This window comes from Gadus morhua, chromosome 1 (genome assembly GCF_902167405.1).
Source record: "Gadus morhua chromosome 1, gadMor3.0, whole genome shotgun sequence".
Taxonomy (NCBI): Eukaryota; Metazoa; Chordata; class Actinopteri; order Gadiformes; family Gadidae; genus Gadus; species Gadus morhua.
In genome coordinates, this window is record NC_044048.1 from 18,088,628 (window position 1) to 18,109,723 (window position 21,096).

Below are 21,096 nucleotides of genomic sequence, written 5' to 3' on the forward strand. Positions count from 1 at the left end.
GTTGGGGATATGTCCTCTTGTTAATGTCCCTGTAGTGTTGGGGAATAATGTGCATTTAACTAAATGTACACATTTAGTTAAATCCTTGCTGTAAGACCTTGCTTTTATATCCTTAAAATCTCATGACTTTGGGTTAAACGTATTTACTGGGTCACATTAACTTGAAACATGAATTAAAATGATACGATCGCATTTATTAATATGATTTTAATGTAATTATTTAGTCAGTGTTGTGAGGCAAATGCCTCTGACCGGATGTATATTTCGTTATTGCTGAGACTTTCCCACTGGCTTGTGTTCTGTGATCATGGCTGCAGCCGACCACACCAGCCATGTTTGCTAATTTAAAACCCAAAGGTTAGATAATAGTTGTTTATTATTTATCGTTGTGCCATCTTCCCACATTCATCCTGCTGTGTGAAGCCGCGAGGCATCAGAGCCTGTACACATCCGAGGAAGTAAAGGTTAGGACTGCTTTATTGAAATACGAGTGAAACTTTTGAGTGTAGCACTAGTGGGAGGTGGAGGTTGAATTTCTCTATGCGTTGCAGCGTAAACAATGCAACTTCATCTGGCTGCTAGCTGGCGAACAAAAGGATCATACGGATGGAAACCAGTGGGGATGAGTGCATAACACTCACCAACAACGGGTTTGTTTTCGGCTATACATGTTCTCTACTGCGCGATCTATCAATGGGTATGAGCGTGGTGCTCATAGTATCTGCTACTTAGCTAACTTCCCGGATAGCAGAAGCGCTGTGCTCCGGGATCTCGATGCCAATCAGTTTGCTAGCTGTATGCTAACTAAGTGTAACTGTGTTAATTGTCGCCTAATAACCTTGGAGCCCAAACCTAAAATTGGTGGACCCAGTTGTTTGAGGAAGAAATGTCTACTACAATCGACCTTTCAACAAGCTAGATGTAGGAACACATTTGGACTCCTATCGTGGCTTACCAGCACGGCTAGAAATGAATTGGTCGTGGGAGAGCTAACGTTAAGCTACAGGGCTAACTATCGCGGCGCTACGATGTGCCTGCGCCACTTATGAGGCCTTATTGAATGATGAAAAACGATTATACGTGCACGCCAAGGGACACGTTCTTAATGTAGAGGCACATTGTGACTAGCAAATGGATAAATAGACTTTACGTAGCACGTTTGTATTCCTCCATCGCCCGTTCAAGTTCCTATGAGTGATTTAGTAACATCCATGTCAAGTTAGGAGGCTTTGGGTATTTGTATAGCCCGTCCATTTATCATGAAAGATGGAAGCGAGCGACTGTTCTTGTTTGCTGCGCCTCGTCAGAAATGGTGACCAACCTGTACCACACCAGCCGCCTTAGAGATTAATGTTTGCCGGAGTTTTGTTTTTCTCCGAAAAGTGTGACCCATGAAATGCGGTGTCCCATGTGTTCCGAGAACAAAACGGCCACAATATAACCAAAGGCACATTAGATCAGGTCTACCGTCGTTAAGTCTACCCTTGGTCTACCCAAAAAGGCATATTAGCCCCGGATTAATACACGGTTTATTACAGAGCTCGCCACATCAGATTTAGTTCTGGGCAAAACCTTTTGAACTTTAGCTCTTTACATACAGGAAATCAAATATTATGGGCTTTAATTATCATGTGGTATTCTTTGATCATTTCCTTTTGGAAGTGCTACAATATTTAAGTGGGTGTCTTGCAACCGTTTTTTAAATGGCACTTGCCAAAATATGGCTGCTCATTCCAAAGGTCACAATAAAATGTGTTCACCAATTGATAACTTTTGTGCAATGTCTGTCTGGCATATGTTCCAGCTCGTTTCACTCTGTTCACGGACAATGTCGTAGCTATACAAGCTGTTGCTGCTAAAGTATTGAATCATGGGATTTATGCTGTGCACAGCATTTTGTTGCATAGCCATGTGACTCAGATATGACTCCCAGAAATTACGACTAACCACCACTATCTTTTAGCCCTGCTATATTGCATACAGTTATTGTCAGAGAAAACATAGGTGTAGGAAGCATGTTGAATTCACAAGTTTTCTCTACTAACTAGTTTCCTCTTTTGTTGTTTGAATCTAGATGGAGGCAAATAACCATTTCAACTATGGAACACAACCCGCAGCATCAACCAACTCAGGATTGAAACGATCCTCAGGGGACTCTCTCTATACTAACGGGTCCTCCATGAGCTTCCCCCAGCAGGGAAAGAGTGAGTATTCTCCAATTTCACATAACATTTTGCGTCAACCCCATGCAATTCAAATTGATATTGCAGAGAAACGCCAAGATTATGGGCTCCCGTGAAATAGGTTCAGAGACTTGAGATATTACAAAGACTTGAGATATTACTATAGACTTGAGATATTACTATAGACTTGTCAATTTTAATACAAAAAGACCACCGCATAAAATGAAACACTCATCGAACGAGGTAAAGAAATAAACGCACGACACAAAAACGTTGACTCAAAAAAACTCATCTTATACGAAAACTCACGTTTTTGTATAAAATGAGTTATTCTCATGTTATTCTTGCGCTATTACATGCCACCAGCCCAGTGAGGAAAACTTGCTCACATACAGTAAGATAAGGACAAGCCTTGGTGTCTCAAGCAGGACTTATGCATAGTACAATAGTCAACTTGTGTTGAAAGTCTGATGTGCTTGCTCTAGAGTCATCTCATCTCTAGAGCAGTCATATTCATTTACTGATATTTACCAGGTTATCCGTGTTTCCTATCATTATAGTCCACAACATATGTTTTCTATTTGACAGATATGAATGGCGAAATGAATGTGAACGGCGTGACTACTGTACTCGGGTCCAGTGTGCCTGGCTCCCATCCACCAACAACACCGTACCCCCACATGAGCAACCACCAGAGCAGCGTGGGCTACGACTACCTATGGGGTGGCCAGGCTCAATACAGCTCAGCCATGGGTCCATCCCCTGGCCATGGGATGCACCAGAAGCAGCCACCCTCCGGCATAATGCAGCCTCAGTCACAGCACCACTACCAGGGACATGGACAGTACCAGCTCAATGGGGGCATGGGAAGCTCCCACCAGCCTCCAGTGGCAGGCTCACCGAACATGTCCTCACCTGGCGGTCAGTACTGGAATAGGGGTAACCCAGGCCCACAGCAGATGGGCTTCAACTCCCCCAGTGTGTATGGGAGCTACCAGAGCCATGTGCACCCTGGGCTTTCCTCGCCACTGCATCACCAGCAGCAGCAGCAGCAGCAGTCTTTACAGTCACCCGCGCATCAGCCATCTCAACAACATCTCCACTCTCAGCATCACCCACAGCATCACCACCAGCAGCAGCAGTCTCAGCATTACGGCATGATGCCCAACGGGATGCCCTATTACCAGCCCCATCACCCTGCCCTACCCGCTCCCCAGCCACAGCCGACCACACCGTCTCAGCCCCAAAGCCAGTCTCCAATGATTCCTCCAGCGCCACAGAACTTCACTCCACCCCGTGGCAGCCCGCAGCACCATAATATAGGCAGAGGGGGGACCAGTAGCCCCCTGCCGGTATCCTCTGTGTCTATGCTGTCACCCTCAAGCGCACAGGATGGTAGTTCCCCCCAGGGTCCAAGCAGGGAGAGAAGCCCTCATCCAGCCAATGCAGGAAGGCCTGCTGTCATGCAAGGTAATACATGTATTTATTTTACTTTGGTTAACCTTGCATTTATTTATTCTTGGTTGAAACAAACTGCCTGACTGATAATAGGTTGTCATTTGACTGACATCGCAAGACCAATTTTCAAAGGCGTATTAGTCTGTTTGTTAATCTAAATGTAGTCAGGACCTCTTGGTTCTTTTTCGATTTGCAAGGGGAACCGGTGAAGACCAATTTGCCTTTGGACACAAAGACCTATAACCAATCGGTGCAAAGGAAACCTGTGACACATTCTTTTCAACGGTGTTCCCATAGGGTGCTCCTCTGTAAAGTCATCGTATCTAGCAGACCCCATATTAGACAAGCGAGGTATGTTTCTAGAAGACGGGGGGCTTCCAAGCAAGTAATTGGTCAGCAGCATTCCTCTTTATAGAGCAATCATTCAGTCAATATTTCAGGCGATAATAACAGGTGAATTACAAAGTACCCTGCCCTTAATGATAACCTCAACCATAGCCTAACTAAAAGGCAATTAAACTGGATACTTCTCATGTTTCAAAATGTCCCTAATGGATATGACATAGACATTTCTTTTTAAAAGTGGATCCTGCTAACTCTACTACAGTAATCAGCAGTTAAAGAAACATGGTCAGCTCAGGTATTGATGTAATGCACATCAATTGCATACAATTCTGCCTAAACTGACTTTCTTTTTACTTACTCGTTGAGATTTTGGCCGTTGTCAATCAATTTTTATTTTTTTTTAAAAATTTTCATCACATTTACTTATCTTGTTGATGCTATTGTGAAATATTAAGTGGTTTATTATTCAGATTCTCTTGTCTGTTATTCTTCAGGTAATATGAGTGAAACCTATCAGGAGGCGGATGAAGGGTACAAATTGATGGACGAGGCCAGAGGTGGCCAAAGGTTGCCTAGAAGTGATGGTTTCCAACCCAAACCGCCCTTACCTCACGAGTACAATCGGCATGCTGAGCAGTCTGCAGCCCAGTGCCCGGACATTTTAAAGAGGGACCCAGCAGTGAATGCCTCCCCTCGCTCCATGTCGTCTCATCCCTCTGGATCCCCGGCGGCCGTTTCGACGTCTCCTTTGGGAAAAGCGTCAACACCTCCTCGGCTCTCTATGGTTCCTGTGGTCTCTTCCGTGTCAGCCCCGGGACCAACCACCGAGCCATCCCACGCTGTGGTGTCGACTCCGCCTCGAGTCGCAACGCCCCCGAGTTTGGCATCTCTACACTCTGTAGCCGGGTCTCCGAAACTTTCTTCCCCTCCTCTAATGGTGCAGGGCCCAAGGCCTCCCTCTGGTTGTGGTTCCCTGATTGATTCGGCTGGATCTCCCCACAGGACATTGGGATCTCCTTCCCGCGTGCCTGCTCTACCTTCCAATTTACCTGCACTGCCACCATTGCTGGATACTGCCCCCAGGTTGCCAGTAGTTCCCTCAGCTCCGTTAGTCCCTGCTCCGGCCTTGGTGTCTAATTCTGAGGGGAGGAAGATGTTGTTTCCCCGCATGACCTCTTCCCCGTACACCACAAGTCACGCAACCACAACAGCACTTGCCCCTTCCTACTCGGGTTCGGCGCCCATTTCTGCGCTCCAGCAGATGGTCGATGGGTCAAGGTCCCATCCAGTGACATCGCGCTTCCCAGATCCATCAAAAGCGCCACCGGAAGTGTCAGGACCTTTGACAAAAAATGCCTCATCTCCTGCACCACCTAAACATCGCTCTTTGGTATCTACACCTCCAAGATTAGTGCCCGCTTTTCCCTCTGCTGACGACAAGTCGGTGCCCACACTCCAGCTTCAGACGTCACTGTCTCCTACGACCGAATCTGCTCATACTACTGCTCCAGCAACCACATTATCTCCAGCACAAGTGGACGCAGAACGGCTGGCACCCTCAGTCCAAGGTCCTGCATCCCAGCCCTTGTATTCCCTACCTCCTTCAACCACTCAAGCCTCCAGAACCTTTGTGTCTGCTCCCCCCCCCTTGGTGTCTTCGACTACTTCAGGAGCCGCTGCCTCTCCCTTGGCCCAAGCCAGTGCTGTGACGAAAGCCTCATCCAACAACATCCCTTCTCCACAAGCTCCCAAACCGCCGCCTCCAAAAACGGAGGAAGAGGATGGTGACGGTAGGGATGGGATCGGAGCAAGGCCCCCGCAGCGCGACACCGCTGCGGCCAACGACCGCAGCGCGGCCGACGAAGGGTCTTGTGACGACGCCTCTCAATCTGAGGACGAGTCGATGCTCCACAGCACCTCCAGAGTGGACCTCTCCAGCTCAGAGATGGAGGACACGTCTCAGATGGACGGCGACGGCTCACACGTGAACGAGTCCACTCGCATGGACGACAGCTCATTCGTGGCGGAAGAAGCGTCTCAGTTCGACCGCACCTCTCACTCGGAGGAGGAGCCCTCTGGGGTGGCCGACTCGACCCTGGATAGCCACGCTTCCTCCTTCTCGGAGGAGGAGGAGTTTGGGGATAGCCGGGCAGAAGAGAGCTCTCAAGCAGACGAGACCAAGGCCAGCGGTGTGAGCACCAGGGATGCTACGGTGGACTCCTCCCTGAACAGCACCTCTCAGCTCGAGGAATCCAACGTTGACTCGCTGCAGATGGAGCTGTCCAACGTGGACTCGTCGCAGATCAATACCTCTGTCGCAGACTCAACCGGACCACTTCACACATCAACTCAAGGTACACTAGCCAATACTTTAACTTAGTGGTTATCATTTCAAAAATGCTTTTGAATATTGGATAAGGCCAATGTTTCTTTAAAAGGCATATTATTCTCCCTTGAAATTGCTTTTGTGCTTTCTATGAATCAAGACAACATTCCTTGTTTATATGATGTATAGTGCCGGTAAATGTGTGTGTGTATGTATGTGTGTGTATATATGTATATATGTATATATGTATATATATATATATATATATATCTCTCTCTCTTTCTTTCTTTCTTTCTTTCTTTCTTTTTATATATATCTTCTTGGGTTGTTTAAGCAGAATCTGAAGATGAGGCGGCCAATGCATGTGACCTACCTGACTCTGCTGGACCTATTGGTGATAAAGCCGCTGTTGCTGAGGCCACGCCTGGCCCTGCTTCAAAGATAATGGAAGAGGAGATCACGGCCCTGATGGAGGCCCCTGACCCACCTCGGGTCCCGCCCCTCACCATCAAAACATCCCCTGCCTCCGGGAGGCCGGTTAAAACACCAGGGAAACCCCGGAAACCCCGGACTCCCAAGGCCTCCACTCCAGGTAGCCCACCAGCTAGACACGGTCTGCATTCAGACCTGTGTGTTTGGCTGCTCTTTTGTGTATTCGTCTTTCGAGGACATCCTTTGTATATGTTATAGCAAATTTGTTAACAAAATAAGGAATACAAAAATAGGCTATGACACACAAAAGTCTGCATATAGATTGATACCATCTTTTACTTTTGTGTCGGAATGTCTTATGATATAAAACGGTTTTATTTCCAGCGGCCGCCCCAGCGGAGAAGGCCCCGCGTAAGCCCCGGGCCAGAACGCCGAAGGTGGAGAAGATCAAGAAACCCAAGGCGGCAGAGGCCAAAGCAGACGAGGGAGCCAAGGTGAAGGGCGCGGGCCGGAAGAGGAAGAAGCCCCTCAAGGAGGAGGCGAAGGACGCGTCGGACGTCTCCCAAACGGCGGGGCCTCCCACAGGAGAGTTGGACCCCATTTCGGCCATCATCGAGGCCGTGCTCGCTAGGGCTTCAGAAGCCAGCTCTGCCGACGAGACCCTGAAGAAGCCGAAGAAGGCGAAGAAACAAGGTCAGGAAGGAAGTGCGGCCAAGGTGCCCAAACTCCAGGCCGACGCCGCAGAGGAGGAAGTGGAAAACGATGCAGATGACAGCTCCACTGCAGGTGATTCAAGTGTGATTGTAGATGGTTGAAAGTGCAGCAATAAGGTAAAATGGTTGTAATATGGCTGTCAATATAGTGACTTTAAGATTCACTGTCATGTCCTTCCTCACACAGGAGAGTCCAATAGACGGAGGGTCGCAACTGAGGAGCAGGTGCAGTTCCCTCTGTTGCACGGGTAAAATGCTTTGATGATTTTTGTTACTTTTTTTATTACTATTATTGATAATGTGTGATGTCGCTTTGTCTACCTGTGGCCTACCCCAAAAACTCTTAATTTGTCAAATGATCTGTCCCGATACTTCATCATCATTGATCTGTTGTAGAAGGTGAAGGGATGGCTGATGCGGTCCTAGCAATATGTTTTAAACCTGCTCCCTGTTACTCCTGACCTGTAGATGGAGGAGGGAGATCCGTGTGAAGAAGACGGAGAGCCGGATGAAAGGGGAAACCTGGTACTACACTCCCTGTGGCCGAAGGATGAAGCAGTTCCCGGAAATCATCAAAGTATGCTTGTTGCATGACATTACCAAGGAACGACCTCCCAACGGCAATGGCATAAATTAACACTGATCCTCCCCCTTCCTTCTTTCCTTCCTTCCGCCAGTACTTGAAAAGGCACCAGGATAGCGTGGTCTCCAGGGAACACTTCAGCTTCAGCCCCCGCATGCCCATAGGAGACTTCTACGAAGAGAGGGAAACACCCGAGGTCTGCATCCCCACAACCTTTGCCTGTCGCCCTAGTGTCAGTTTCTACTTAAACAGTGTGGGCTCCAGCGCTGTTTGCTACACCCACACATGCATTGACCTCCACAGTGTGTTCTCACAGGGCAAGACGTGGGTGCTGCTGGCGAACGAGGAAGTTCCTTCCATCATCATGGCGATCACCGGCCGCCGCGGCCGACCGCCCAACCCGGACAAGGAGAAGCCCCGCAGGGTCCGAGCCCCGAAGGGGGGGCAAGTGCGGCGCCCTGGCAGACCCCCCAAACCCAAGATGGTGGACCTGCTCAGCAAAGTGGACGCCAAGCTGTTGAAACGCCTGGAGGCCAAAGGTGAGAGGACGGAGGGAGTTTGTTTTCATTGCAGTATCTTTTATTATAATTCACCAGCTTTCTTGGCCCGATGAGGCTTTTATTTGATTCGTCACTCGTATTTTTTAATATATCCATTTTCAGAAGCAATTACGGAGGAGGATAAAGAGAAAATCGCAAAAATCAAGAAGAAAATGAAGAGAAAGGTCTGTGGAACTCAAAACTTGTCTCAAAACATGTCTTTTTAAATGATGCTGCTGCCACTCAACCCATACTTTTGTTGACCCTTCAAGGCGAGAATGAAAAGAAAGGAGGATAACAAGAATAAGAAGATCCGAGACGAGAAGAAGAAAGCAAAGGTATGAATCATAATTTGTTAAAACACCGAGAGCGATGATGTCTTCGACCTTCACGTCAGCAAAACCAATCCCACCGACCCCCTTTCCTGTTCGTCGTAGCTGGAGAAGGAGCAGGTGGTGAGTGACCAAGCAGCCACCTCTGAACCAACCAACGGCGTCGCCCCGCCAGCCGACTCGACGAAAGCCAACGAGTCTCAGCAGGAGCCCAAGAAGACCAGAAAGAAGAGGACCAAGGCCGTGGCCCCGGCTCCCGTGCAGCAGACGGACGAGGAGAGGATCGCCCAGGGCAAGAGGGTGCTGGGGGCCCGCAGCAAGGCCAAGGCCCTGGCCAAGGCCCAGGCGGAGGCGGAGGCCGCAGCCCAGGCCGCCCTGACGGCCAAGCGGGCCGCAGAGAGGCGGGCGGCGGCCCAGAGACGACTGGAGGAGAGGAAGAGGCAGCAGACCATCTCTGACGAGCTGAAGAAGCCCACAGAGGACATGTGCCTCACCGACCACAAGGTGACCTTCGTCTTTTAGTTCAAAAACACAGATTTAGCACATTTACCGTCTCCGGCCTTGACCCGCAAGGAAAAAGCCTGTTTGACCGTGATCTTCAAACTCTCTCCTCTCCCCAGCCTCTCCCTGAGCTCTCTCGCATCCCCGGGGTGGTGCTCTCGGGCGCCGCCTTCGCTCACTGCCTGACGGTGGTGGAGTTCCTGCATGGCTACGGCAAGGTGATAGGCCTCAACATTCCCAAGGACATTCCCAGCCTGGCCACCCTCCAGGAAGGCCTGCTGGGGCTGGGCGAGGGGCAAGCCGAGGTACAGGATCTGGTGCTGAAGCTGCTGGAGGCGGCCTTGCACGACCCCGGCCTGTCCTCCTATTACCAGGTATGTGGGACTGAAAGGAAGTCAGTGAGTCAGTCAGTCGGTCAGTTACGCCGCGTTCACACTGCATTCGTCCGTCGACGTATCTCATTGAGTTTCCATGGGGCGCTTTCGTTATGCATTGTGGGTCCGTCCGTACTTGGACTCCCAAGGAAATCGCCTTTGTGATTCAACCCGGGAAAACACATGGATATGTCAAAAAGACGGCCGGCAGCGGGAAATTAAAAAATGCTATGCAATAACAAGCAGGTTAAAAGCCTTCTTTGTTAGATACAATTATTATTATTATTTTTAATATAAAATATTTTTTCTTTTGAAAGAAATGTGGAATCGATTAGGATTGTTTTTTTAGTCACCTAATCGTTTATATTTATATCAACACATCGGCTTTGTTAGTGGGAAGTGATTTTGATTTGCAGTCTGCGTCTTCAAAGACTACTCCCCTATACATCAGACATGCAAACATCCGTCGACGGACGTGTGCATTGTGAACGCGGCGCTAAGCACACATCAGTCGATGTGTGTCATCTTGAAGTCCTCATTGACACGATTGTTTCCTGACCCTCTCCTCTTCCTCCCGGCCGCCAGTCGGTGAAGATCCTCGGGGACAAGCTGGCGGACCTGGAGCTGACCCGCAGCACCGTGTCGGAGCCCCTGCGGCTCTTCCTGGAGTCCCACGGCTACGACCTGGAGGTGTGTGACACGCTGAGGACCAAGACGTTCCACGCCCTGGCGCCCGACACCAAGGCCTCCATCCTGGGCTTCCTGGTGGAGGAGCTGAACGGCAGCAACATCGTTATCAGGTTAGGGCGGGGGACTTGGCGGGGCCTTTGCTATTAACTCTTTGTGGGCGTTGCGATTTATTTATTTACTTATTCCAATTACTTTATTTTTTTCAATGGTTAAAAACATATTAATCCGCTTATATTTATATGATGTTTGCGCTACAGGATATTGATATAATTAATCGCAATGACAATATCTGGGAAACAACAGCAATGTCATTCTGCAGCCTTAGTGTGTGTATGTATATTGACGTCGTGTCGGTCACCCTCAGAGGCCTGTTGTATGACCGGCGGTGTCTCGATCCGTTTCAGTGACATCGACAACACCCTGGAGAACATGGCCACCTACAGGAAGAACAAGTGGATCATCGAGGGGAAGTTGCGAAAGTAAGACCCGCGCCGATCCCTCCTAACCAGAAAAATCTCTAAGCGTTCCCCGCCTTAACGGTTCCTGTTCTGACCCGTCCTCCCAGGCTGAAGTCGGCCCTGGCCCGGCGCACGGGCCGCTCGGAGGAGGACCTGGGCCAGGAGGAGAGGCGGCGCAGCACCCGGGTGGCGGAGGACGAGGCCACGGAGGACGGCGGCCTGCTGCAGGACCGGGCCAGCCGCCGCGCACGCAAGGAGGAGCCCAAGCTGAGCGACGTGCGTGTCTGTCCCCCCTGCTCCTTGGCTGGGTCGTTGATTTGGGGGGAGGTGGTGGTGATTATTAACAGCTTTTTTTTTTTTTTGTTCCTCCCCGGCAGAGCGAGAGCCCGACAAACGCCAGCATTCCAGAGCTCGAAAGGCAGATCGATAAGCTCACCAAGGTAAAGCCGGGGAGAGAAAGGAACACGGTGCCCTCTCAATAAGATAAGCTTGTGCTCATTATTGGTTTATTACTACTAATTATGAATGTACATCTCACAATGTCCTCACAGCGCCAGCAGCTCTTCCGGAAGAAGCTGTTGCAGTCGTCCCATTCCATGCGGGCCGTCTCTCTGGGACAGGACCGCTTCCGCCGCCGGTACCTGGCGCTGCCGCACCTCGGGGCCATCCTGGTGGAGGGGCCCGAGGAGCTCCTGTGTGAGTCTCGTGGGAGACCACCCGTGATCCTCATCTCGTGCGCTTTGTGTTTCTGGATCTGTAAACGTTTCTTTCCCCCTCTCTCGTCTCGACAGCATCCGAGGAGGTCCTCGTGGCCGAGGTGCCCGTCACTCTGCTGAAGAGGGAGCCCAAGGTGGAGGAGACCCCCACGCCTACCTCTCCCCCCGCCGCCGCCTCCCCTACGGCCCCTCCCAGCGTCAAGCCGCCCACCTCCTCGCCGGACGAGACCCTGGACGACGACGGGCTCCCGGGCACGGCGTCCCTCATGAGCCAGCCCCGGGGCCGCGGCCGGCCCCGCAAGATCAAGCCGGAGGTGGAGCTGCACCTGCGCACCGCCAAGATCCGCCGGCGCCGGCGGAGCAGCGCCCGCTCGGGCGGCGAGGACGGGCCCGGCTCGCCGGCCAGCGCCGGCAGGGACCTCGCGCACACGGCCTTCAAGAGCTCGCTCACGCAGGAGCCGTACGCCAACGGCACGGCGACGGGGGACGCGCCTGGCGGCCAGCTGCCCGAGGACAGCGTGAAGGAGACGGCCGAGAGGCGGGGCCAGTGGTTCAACCTGCTGCCCAAAGAGCCGTGCGACGCCAGCTCTCTGACGGAGCCCCAGGGGCCCGCCTCGCCCAGCACGCCCCGGGTCCCCGTCTGCACGCTGCCGGCCGAGCTCGCCGCATCCCTGCTGCAGGTGAGAGGAGCGAGGAGGGCTGGCCCTGGAAGCCGTGTGTCTATTAGTTAGTTCTTCATGATTTGACGGGGCTGTGGACTCCGTGATAATCAGTGTTTTCCTTGCAGTCGGAATCGGCCCTCCCGGGTCAAAGTCCCACCGAGGCGGTGACCACCCCACAGGGCGGCCTCACCGATCCCCTCGTCCCTTCTGCCGCCGATCCCGCTACCACTCCTCCCGCCCCTGCTCCTCCCCTTCTCTCCTCTCCCGCTCTAGACCCCACCCCCGCGACCCCCACCACGCCCTCCCGGCCCGTCCGCCGGCGCCGGAGGGGCAGCCGAGGGAGCAGCCCCGCCCGGAGAGGGGCGCGCAACGCGGCCGCCAAGCGCCGCGGCCGCCCGCCCAACACGGTGTTCCAGGAGCTGGAGCAGCAGTACTTCACCCAGATGGTGGTCAAGCCCATCCCCAAGGGTAAGGAGGCACCCTATGGGCGGGATCTCACCATACCATACAACCAGGGCTTTTATACTATTATGCGTTGCGATCCTGTTCATATTATTATAATTTTTTTGGTGCGATATCTTTTTTTATTTTATGGGGATTGACGTTGAGTTCTGCAGTTGAGGTCATTTTTTTTTAATGAAGTTGACGGAACAGAACACAGTTTATGTAAGTCGACTATTGGTGAATACCCTAGAGTCACGTCTGTAGGACGGCACCAGTATTCTGCCTCCAGTAAGATAATGCTGACGTTGGTGACTTTAGGATAATTAGGCAGAGGCGGAGAATCCCAAGTCTAAAAATGTATCCATTTTAATTCCTTTCTCCCCATCCCTACGAGTAAGCCTCACTCGCCCCATCCTCCCTCAACATACACTTACACAATAATTAAAGAAAATTAACATTAATTTTAAAGACTCTCGCCACACCGACATCATTCTCCCACACCGCACAAACTGACTGAACATTACTGAACATTGTAATAAATAACCCTTGAGGAATGTGTCGGCCAACGTTGGGAATGGTTTGGGTTGGACCCTCACGCTTTGACTCTGGTTCCCCATGACAGTGATGGTGCGTGGCTGGTGGGTGATCCGGGACGCAGAGGAGCTGCAGGCCACCCTGCGTGCTCTCAACCCCAGGGGCATCCGGGAGAAGGTGCTCCACAAGCACCTGGCCAAGCACATGGAGAACCTGAGCCTGATGTGCACCAAGGCTGTCGCTGGTGAGTGGGGAGGGGTGGGGAAGGACGAGGACCGTTAACTTTTGGTGAGAAAGCACGTGGTTGAAGGTGTGTGTTTTTCTCTGCCCAGACCCCATATTCCAGGTGAAGACGGAGGAAGGCGGGTCCCTGATGGAGGCTCTACAGAAGCCGTGGCAGGTGCAGGAGAGGATGCTGGAGGTGGACGTCAACGCCCTCCAGTGGGTGGAGGAGCTGGAGCAGAGAGTGATCACCGCAGACCTACATCTCAAGGTGACTTTTGTTTTATGTTTCGTTTCCAGCAACGCAAACTGCTTGTTAGATTTAGTTTGAATCAAGGACATTTGTAGGCAGAATTCCAATGACAGAAACATCATCTGAGAAATGGTAACGATGCTAGTTCTGCAGTGACAGCCAATGTCCAGGTGGGGGTGCCAGAGGCTCTTTGACGGTCTGTAGGTTTAGAAGCCAAAGGTCAAAGCGCTGCATGAGAACCCCATTGAGAAACCTTTTTGTTTCTCCTCAAGGTGGCTCCTCAGAGCGTCCTGAAAACAGAGTCTTCAGAGGTCGTGGACCCGGACGCACCAGTGGCAGAATTCCAGGTAGAGCGATTTAAACCAAAGCCGATCTTATGCACTCCTATGTACACACTGCATGAAACGTAAATAAACCTTTGAGATGAAACATCGCAAAGGATTTGGCAATGATATATCATTCAAATCCTACCCTATCCATGTCATCCATTCTCTAATCTCTCATGTCCTGACTCTGTCTTCCCCCTCTCCCCCACAGGCCTACACGGCGCCCGAGCCGGACTCGACGCGGGACGACCTGCAGTACTACGAGCACGAGGTGGACCCGCGCGACGACTGGACGGTGCGCACCAAGAAGGAGTGGTCGGACCTGCCGCGCGTGGCCACGCACGCCCTGGACCTGGCCGTGCTGCGGCTGGCCAACCTGGAGCGCAACATCGAGCGGCGCTACCTCAAGGAGCCGCTGTGGAACACGGCCGAGGTGATGCGGCTTGCCCCCGTCACCACCACGCCCGGGGAGGCCCCGCCCATGGACGTCATGAGGTGAGGCCGAGCTATACGCGCTACGCACACACACACACACACACGCACGCACGCACGCACGCGCGCTACACACATGATGCACGTACAAACGGTTGTTTAATTGTAGTTATTCTGTAGCAGCCCTGTCTTAAATAGCATTCATATCATCACATTTAAGGTGATTGATGATGATATAAAGTGTATCAGATGAAGACAACGTACGAAAGGTTTGTTTTTATGTCGTTTACACATTTTATTAATTTATGATCGTGCTGTCGGTTGTTTAGCAACGCACACTTTTATTTGTGTATCCCCCAAGGGGCGCACCAATAATTCCCCCACCCCCCAGGTACAATTATCTCTTTGTTGATCGGACCCCCCCAGGCAGCGGTTCCATGCGCCTCCCTCTCTTAATTCCGTTATTAATTATCTCCCGGCTCCGTCGTACCTCCTGCTCCCGCCCTGCAGGGGGCCTCGGCCCTCACGAGAACCACCGCAACACGGCCCACCCTGGACTGGTTCTTGTTTACCCGCTTCCACAAACCCTCTCCGTCATCCTCTTCCTCTGGTCCTCCCCCTCCCTCCCTCCCTCCCTCCAGCCTGGAGAGTGAGATCACCCCCCGCCTGCGGACCTGGAGGCAGGCTCTGGACCGCTGCCGCAGCGCCCCCCAGCTGTGCCTCTGCATACTGCAGCTGGAGAAGGCCATCGCCTGGGAGAGATCGGTGGTCAAACTGGTGAGTTGTTCTCCTCCTCTGGTGTCGTGGATGGTGGACCACGACGCCCCCCTCCCCCCCCCTAACGAGCGTTCATTGTGTGGGTCCCCATCACCAGAACTGCCAGGTGTGCAGGAAGGGGGACAACGATGAGTACCTGCTTCTGTGCGACGGCTGTGACCGCGGCTGCCACATGTACTGCCTCCGGCCCAAGGTCACGCAGGTGCCCGAAGGAGACTGGTTCTGTCCCACCTGCACTGCCAAGGTCAGGCTCACTTCTGTCGCCGTGGCAACGACGAGCCAGGGCAGAATAGAACACAGATGGGTGGTTGGTTATGCACTAAGTGGGGGGCGGCGGGGGAGGGAAATCAAGAGTCATTCTTCCGTAATTTCTTGAAGGTACCGCGGGCCGCTGAGATTGCCTCTGATTGGTCCAATGGGTGCGCCTGGCCGTCTCTAACGTGTCATTTGTCCGTCAGGAGGACGGTGAGTCACCGGGGAGCCAGCGCTCGGCCAAGAAGCGCACCCGGCTGAAGAAGAGGCGGTACGAGGACGACAGCTCGGACGAGGAGACGGCGCCACGCCGCCTCGTCGGCATGGCGACCAGGCACAAGGACACGCCGCCGTCTGCGCCCTCCTCCTCCTCCCGTTACTGCGGCGACACCGCCGCCGCCACAGCTGGGATCTCGCCAGCCAAGCGTCGCCGAATGACCACCCGTAATCAGCCGGACCTGACTTACTGCGAGTGAGTGGTCGCTACCCCGACCCCCCCGTCCCCGTCCCCCGCAGCCAATCAGAGGACGGCCCCTACTGGGGCCCAACGACGAGGACAAAGATTATAGTTGTGATCATTTAGACCGATCATTGTGATTGTCAGCTTGTTGATTCCAACATTCTGTGGGGCTTTGCTTTAGTTGCTTTTTTAAAATGCTATAACAATAACTGAATTGCGGATGGTAATTTGATTTTAATTTAACAGGCGTTCAAAATCTGTCTTAATTCACCTTATTGCAAAGGCCAAAATTACACATCTGATTAATCTGCCATTAATCGCGCAGCCCTACTGTAAAACAATGCATATTTAAAAAAAGACCCGGAGCAAGTCGTACCTGCTCCATCTCCTGTGCTGGTAGTACCATTCTGACCGCTGTGTGTGTCGTGAAGGATCATCCTGATGGAGATGGAGGCCCACGCCAGCGCCTGGCCCTTCCTGGAGCCCGTCAACCCCCGCCTGGTGCCGGGCTACCGCCGCATCGTCAAGACCCCCATGGACTTCCTCACCATGCGGGAGAGGCTGCTGCAGGGAGGGTGAGCTCAGCGGGGGGGGGGGTGCTCCGGTCCTTCTGGCCCCACACAGTGGAGGGGGTTGGGCAGAGTTCGTTACACTCAGCAGACGCTTTTATCTAAAGCGACTTACATTCATACACATTCACACGTCGACGGCAGGGTCGTCCATACAAGGGGCCAGCCGGTTCAACGGGCACCGTTAGACTCGGGTGTTTTGGTGTCTTGCTCGGGGACACCTCGACGCTAAACCAGGAGAGCCGGGGAACCAGCAACCTTCCGGTTACAAGTCCACCCTTTGTACCGGCTGAGCCAGGTCGACCCCCGTTGTGTAGGGATAGACAGCGCTAGGATAATCAGGAGACCTCTGACATGACGACTTTTACAACTTGTTTTGAATACGGATAAGGAGAAAATACTGAGAGCATTCTCAATGCGTCACGAACACACGTTGGGATACTTCATTGGGACCTCCATCGCCGCCATACTATAGCCGCGTGAAGGTTGAATTCTCTGCGTGCTCTCCGTTCCGTCACTGACCCTATCCCCCCAATGCTATGATCCTCAGGTACTGTAACTGCGAGGAGTTTGCGGCGGACGCCCAGCTGGTGTTCAACAACTGCCAGCTGTTCAACGAGGACACGTCGGAGGTGGGCGTGGCCGGGCACGCCATGCGCATCTTCTTCGAGAACCGCTGGGCCGAGTTCTACGACAACAAGGACAAATGAGAGCCCTGAGAGAGACTGTCTGGAGGCCCGCCCAGCGCACACCTGTATCCCCGTGTCCATAGGTATATTATATATATAAATATATATATATAACTTTTATGTATAGGTTTTGTTCCTCGTCACATTGATTCCTACTGTCGGTCTCTCCGAGGCCCCCCCCCCCCCCCCCCCCTCCTATGAAACCCATTCCCGGTCACACAGACGGCGACGGCCGCCTGTACCTCGGCCCCGCGTCCCTTCCTCTCACGGCCAGGGGTCTGGCCCCGCCAGTGGGCCCCGGCCCGGCTCTCAGGACTCGGTCAGGGGTGGACCACACTGCTGCAGCCTCGTGCGCTGCGCAGCGGACCTGCTGTGCTGCACCCCTCGACCTGAACACAGCTTGGACAAAATCAAGAAAACAAAAAAAATGACCTTTCTGACCTGGTGTTACCCCCCCCCCCCCCCCCATACCTGTTTCTTAATGGTAATGTAATGTGGTCTCATGCCTAGAAGTACCTTTTTGTTTGCTCAATATATTTTTTATTATATATTCTATATATATATAAAAATATCAATAGCTGGGATTATTTAATAGCAATAGTGTGTAGTGGATGTGTACTGACTACATTATAGAGATGTCTAGATGGTTGACAGAAGGCCAGTTAAACAAACGGGGAAACAAGGAACGTTGTTTCTAAAGCGTCACATCGTAGTTAGGCAAATAACCTCCAGCTCGAGAGACACACACACACACACACACACACACACACACACACACACACACACACACCACACACACACACACACCACACCCTGCTGCTGTGTGTAGGACACTGGTTTCTAACAACTGGAGTATTTAGTGTGTGTCGATATTGGTTAGGCGTCTAATCTTGTGTTTGGATGTGTCCCTCCTGAGGAGCACATAATTGCTGTGAGTTTGGTGTTAGCAGGATAGATTCGCCCTCACAGGCCAACCTGAATGGGACTGCAAAGAGTTGAACCTGTCTCCATATGCGATGTGTAGAATGTACATAGAAATGAGGGGGCCCATAGGCCTCGACGCAAGTTTGCCGTAAGCATCTTCAGTCGAGACACGAGAGCGAACCAGGCTTTGCTCAGATCATACCGGACCAACACTGAAAACAAATTTCCAGCCCTCCCTCCTTCCCAATTCACCAAGGTTCGTTCCTCCGGACCGAATTCACCATGGCCGAAGGGTAGGAGCACGGTGTGTTTGAGTGCACCTTCCATAACATAGCAACGTGGGCTGAGCACACTGAAGTCCCACAAGTTCAAAGCCTGTGCTGTTTTAATTTACATTCCGAGTTCTGGTTTTTAATCCACTATAGTTTTGTTTGTACCTTTTTGTCTTCTTTGACGCTTCCGAAGGGCCAATGTACATGTTGCACGGCATGGTGTTTGTTCTGAAGGCGACAGGACACGTCTCCTCAACCCGGGTTATATTTAAGCTAGTTTCTTACACTGAACTCAAATAGGTTAATAGGAAGTACACTTGTTGTTCCTTATTACACTTAAAGGACGCCTGTTTTTCATAAAAATACGCAGAAAAAAAATTAAATAAAAACCAAACGTGGTGTTAAGTGAATTTTTAATAATGTACAGTTTTGGTGACTTTAAATTTGTTCCTTTCTATATTTTTAGGACCAATTTATCATTTTTAAGAGGAGGTATTATAAGACTATGTTGTATCAAGGTGATGTAACGAGTGTGCATCTGTAGAATGTACTGTGAGTTGAATAAAAACCACGACTAGTAGAGAGTAAAAAAACTTCTTCATGAAACACAAATCAGGCCATGAATCAGAACCGCCACTGCTAAATATTGCTTATTTCTATAATTGTTTGATTATTTTAAATAGGAGTTCGATTTTATTATAAGCATGTGAACACAATTTTAACGTTCTTAATTATCTTCTGGGATTAGAATCTGATTCGGGGTTGCATGTGCGAGCTAAATATGAGAAGAATTTATAATAACAAATAATTATCTAATATTCAAATTACAGAACACAAGTCAAGAAGACTGTAATTTGATTATTACAAATGTCTGCATTTTCATTGAGGGTGTGGGATGCTGCAAAGACATTTTTAGCCATTAGTTTAGAGAAACCATATTGACCTACTTCAGTCATTGAAGAGTTGTGTGCTGCACTTTATTCAGTATGTGAATTAATAGCAAAATATAAGGACAAAAATATCCATGACAAGGAGCTAACCCTGTTACAAATTAAATCCAGACTTATCCTGTATATAGTAGCACATTTTTATTTTAGCTGAAAAACGTACCAAGTTATATTTGCAGCACCTATTTAAAAAGCCCCAAACGTACATTACAGTCAACATTATATAATGGAAACATTTATTAATTCATTATGTATCCATATAAGTAGGGTTAGGTGTGGTGGGATGTTGCAGCAGGTTGGAGGTCGTGTCCAAGCTGCATATTGCAGGGTAAGGCCCTAGCATCACAAGCTAAAAGCCCCCCCACTAGGGTGTAGACACACTGGGGGAGGCTCACACTTCTGAGCCGTGGACACATCGACCCGACAGAAGGTGTGTGTCCTTCTGAGGGGAGCGTACCTATGTTCCCCGGGTCCTACGTTCCCTGCTTTGTATGTGACCGGGGAACATTGGACCCTGTGAGCAAATCTTTTTTTCGTAGGGACAAGTACCGCCTTTTTCGCCTCTGATTGGTTAGAATGGCTCTCCTCCAATTGGTTATGGTTAGGGTCAGGTTTAGGGTTAACCCTAACCCTAAACCTGACCCTAACCCTTTGCACCCGGGGAACATGGGGATGACCCCCTTCTGAGCACCCTTACCCCGCTCCTCGCCTTTCGCTCTATTTTTCTTTCTCTTTGCTTCTCCATGCCTATAGTTGGCACATTGTGTGTGTGTGTGTGTGTGTGTGTGTGTGGGAGATATAGTGTCGTTGTCAGCACTCTGAGAGTAGGATGTGGGGAGGGGGTGACTGAAAACTCCCCACGCCAGCGGGTTACTCCGCGACTGACAACACACACACACACACACACACACACACACACACACACACACACACACACACACACACACACACACACACACCCCTCATCCCAAACAGTTGTGCTTACATCCACAAAAGGGGCGATAGCGGTTGGTAATCCAGGGCATAATGGAGCACAGTCCCCCCCCCCCCTCCTGCAGCCAGTCTGTTCTGGACCTGGTGGGACAGAATGAGACTCCGAAAACACACACACCACACAACACACACACACACACACACACAACACACACACACACACACACACACACACACACACACACACAAACACGTGTCCACCTGTTACTCAGGCACCTCCCCTCTATCCCATATGGAAATGAACATCCTCCATCTTGTTGGCTACAAACAGCATTGGCCTGCTGCACTGGTCAACAGGGAGTCGTATGATGTTCCTGAAGGACATCAGAAATTGAACACACTTTGTGATGTGATGCAGTTTTGGCTAATGGAGTTACAGCACACAATATAATTGTAGTATTGGGAGTGTGACAGAGTGTGGCCCTACCTTTCAATTATTTAATATGTTGGACCAAGCCATCTTGGGTCAAAGCCGAAGGAGATCCATAAAGGCTCCCAGAGCAAGGCATGTTCCAGGTAAAGTTCAAATACACTTTATTTAGACAATTAACCAACAATGATGTAATTGTGAGGGGATAAACCGCAATTTAGTGGAAAACCACTCCTTGTGCTCACAAAACAAAACATGAACACGCACAATTATACACGTACACAAACCACACTGCACAACAAAGGTTGTCTCATCGACAT

General features: G+C 51.0%; 1 protein-coding gene across 3 annotated transcripts; it reads left to right on the forward strand.

The window, feature by feature from the left end:
- Positions 1 to 279: 279 nt before the first annotated feature.
- On the forward strand, positions 280 to 19,046 carry baz2a (bromodomain adjacent to zinc finger domain, 2A). 3 transcript variants are annotated; one of them, XM_030359428.1, is made up of 31 exons: positions 280 to 464; positions 2,075 to 2,204; positions 2,772 to 3,653; positions 4,481 to 6,340; positions 6,650 to 6,904; positions 7,129 to 7,530; positions 7,645 to 7,705; positions 7,926 to 8,034; positions 8,135 to 8,236; positions 8,357 to 8,579; positions 8,703 to 8,764; positions 8,852 to 8,917; positions 9,017 to 9,415; positions 9,532 to 9,786; positions 10,372 to 10,586; positions 10,881 to 10,955; positions 11,042 to 11,210; positions 11,312 to 11,374; positions 11,486 to 11,630; positions 11,726 to 12,330; positions 12,438 to 12,780; positions 13,379 to 13,534; positions 13,623 to 13,783; positions 14,038 to 14,112; positions 14,303 to 14,586; positions 15,165 to 15,300; positions 15,398 to 15,544; positions 15,759 to 16,024; positions 16,444 to 16,587; positions 17,132 to 17,353; positions 17,493 to 19,046. In XM_030359428.1, exons 2-30 carry the CDS (start codon positions 2,075 to 2,077, stop codon positions 17,289 to 17,291), a joined length of 7,950 nt encoding a protein of 2,649 aa, XP_030215288.1. In that variant the 5' UTR covers positions 280 to 464; the 3' UTR covers positions 17,292 to 17,353; positions 17,493 to 19,046. The 3 variants fall into 3 exon arrangements, with proteins under 3 accessions (XP_030215288.1, XP_030215307.1, XP_030215298.1); XM_030359447.1 differs by having other exon boundaries at positions 293 to 357; XM_030359438.1 differs by lacking the exon at positions 280 to 464 and adding an exon at positions 515 to 650.
- The last annotated feature ends 2,050 nt before the right edge of the window (positions 19,047 to 21,096 follow it).

Bases quoted from the DNA above. Each gene is read 5' to 3' on its own strand.
- baz2a (XM_030359428.1), top strand. From the start codon at position 2,075: ATGGAGGCAAATAACCATTTCAACTATGGAACACAACCCGCAGCATCA. The intron at 8,035-8,134 runs GTATGCTTGTTG...TCCTTCCGCCAG, and splicing joins AGTTCCCGGAAATCATCAAA to TACTTGAAAAGGCACCAGGA. The intron at 9,787-10,371 runs GTATGTGGGACT...CCCGGCCGCCAG, and splicing joins GCCTGTCCTCCTATTACCAG to TCGGTGAAGATCCTCGGGGA.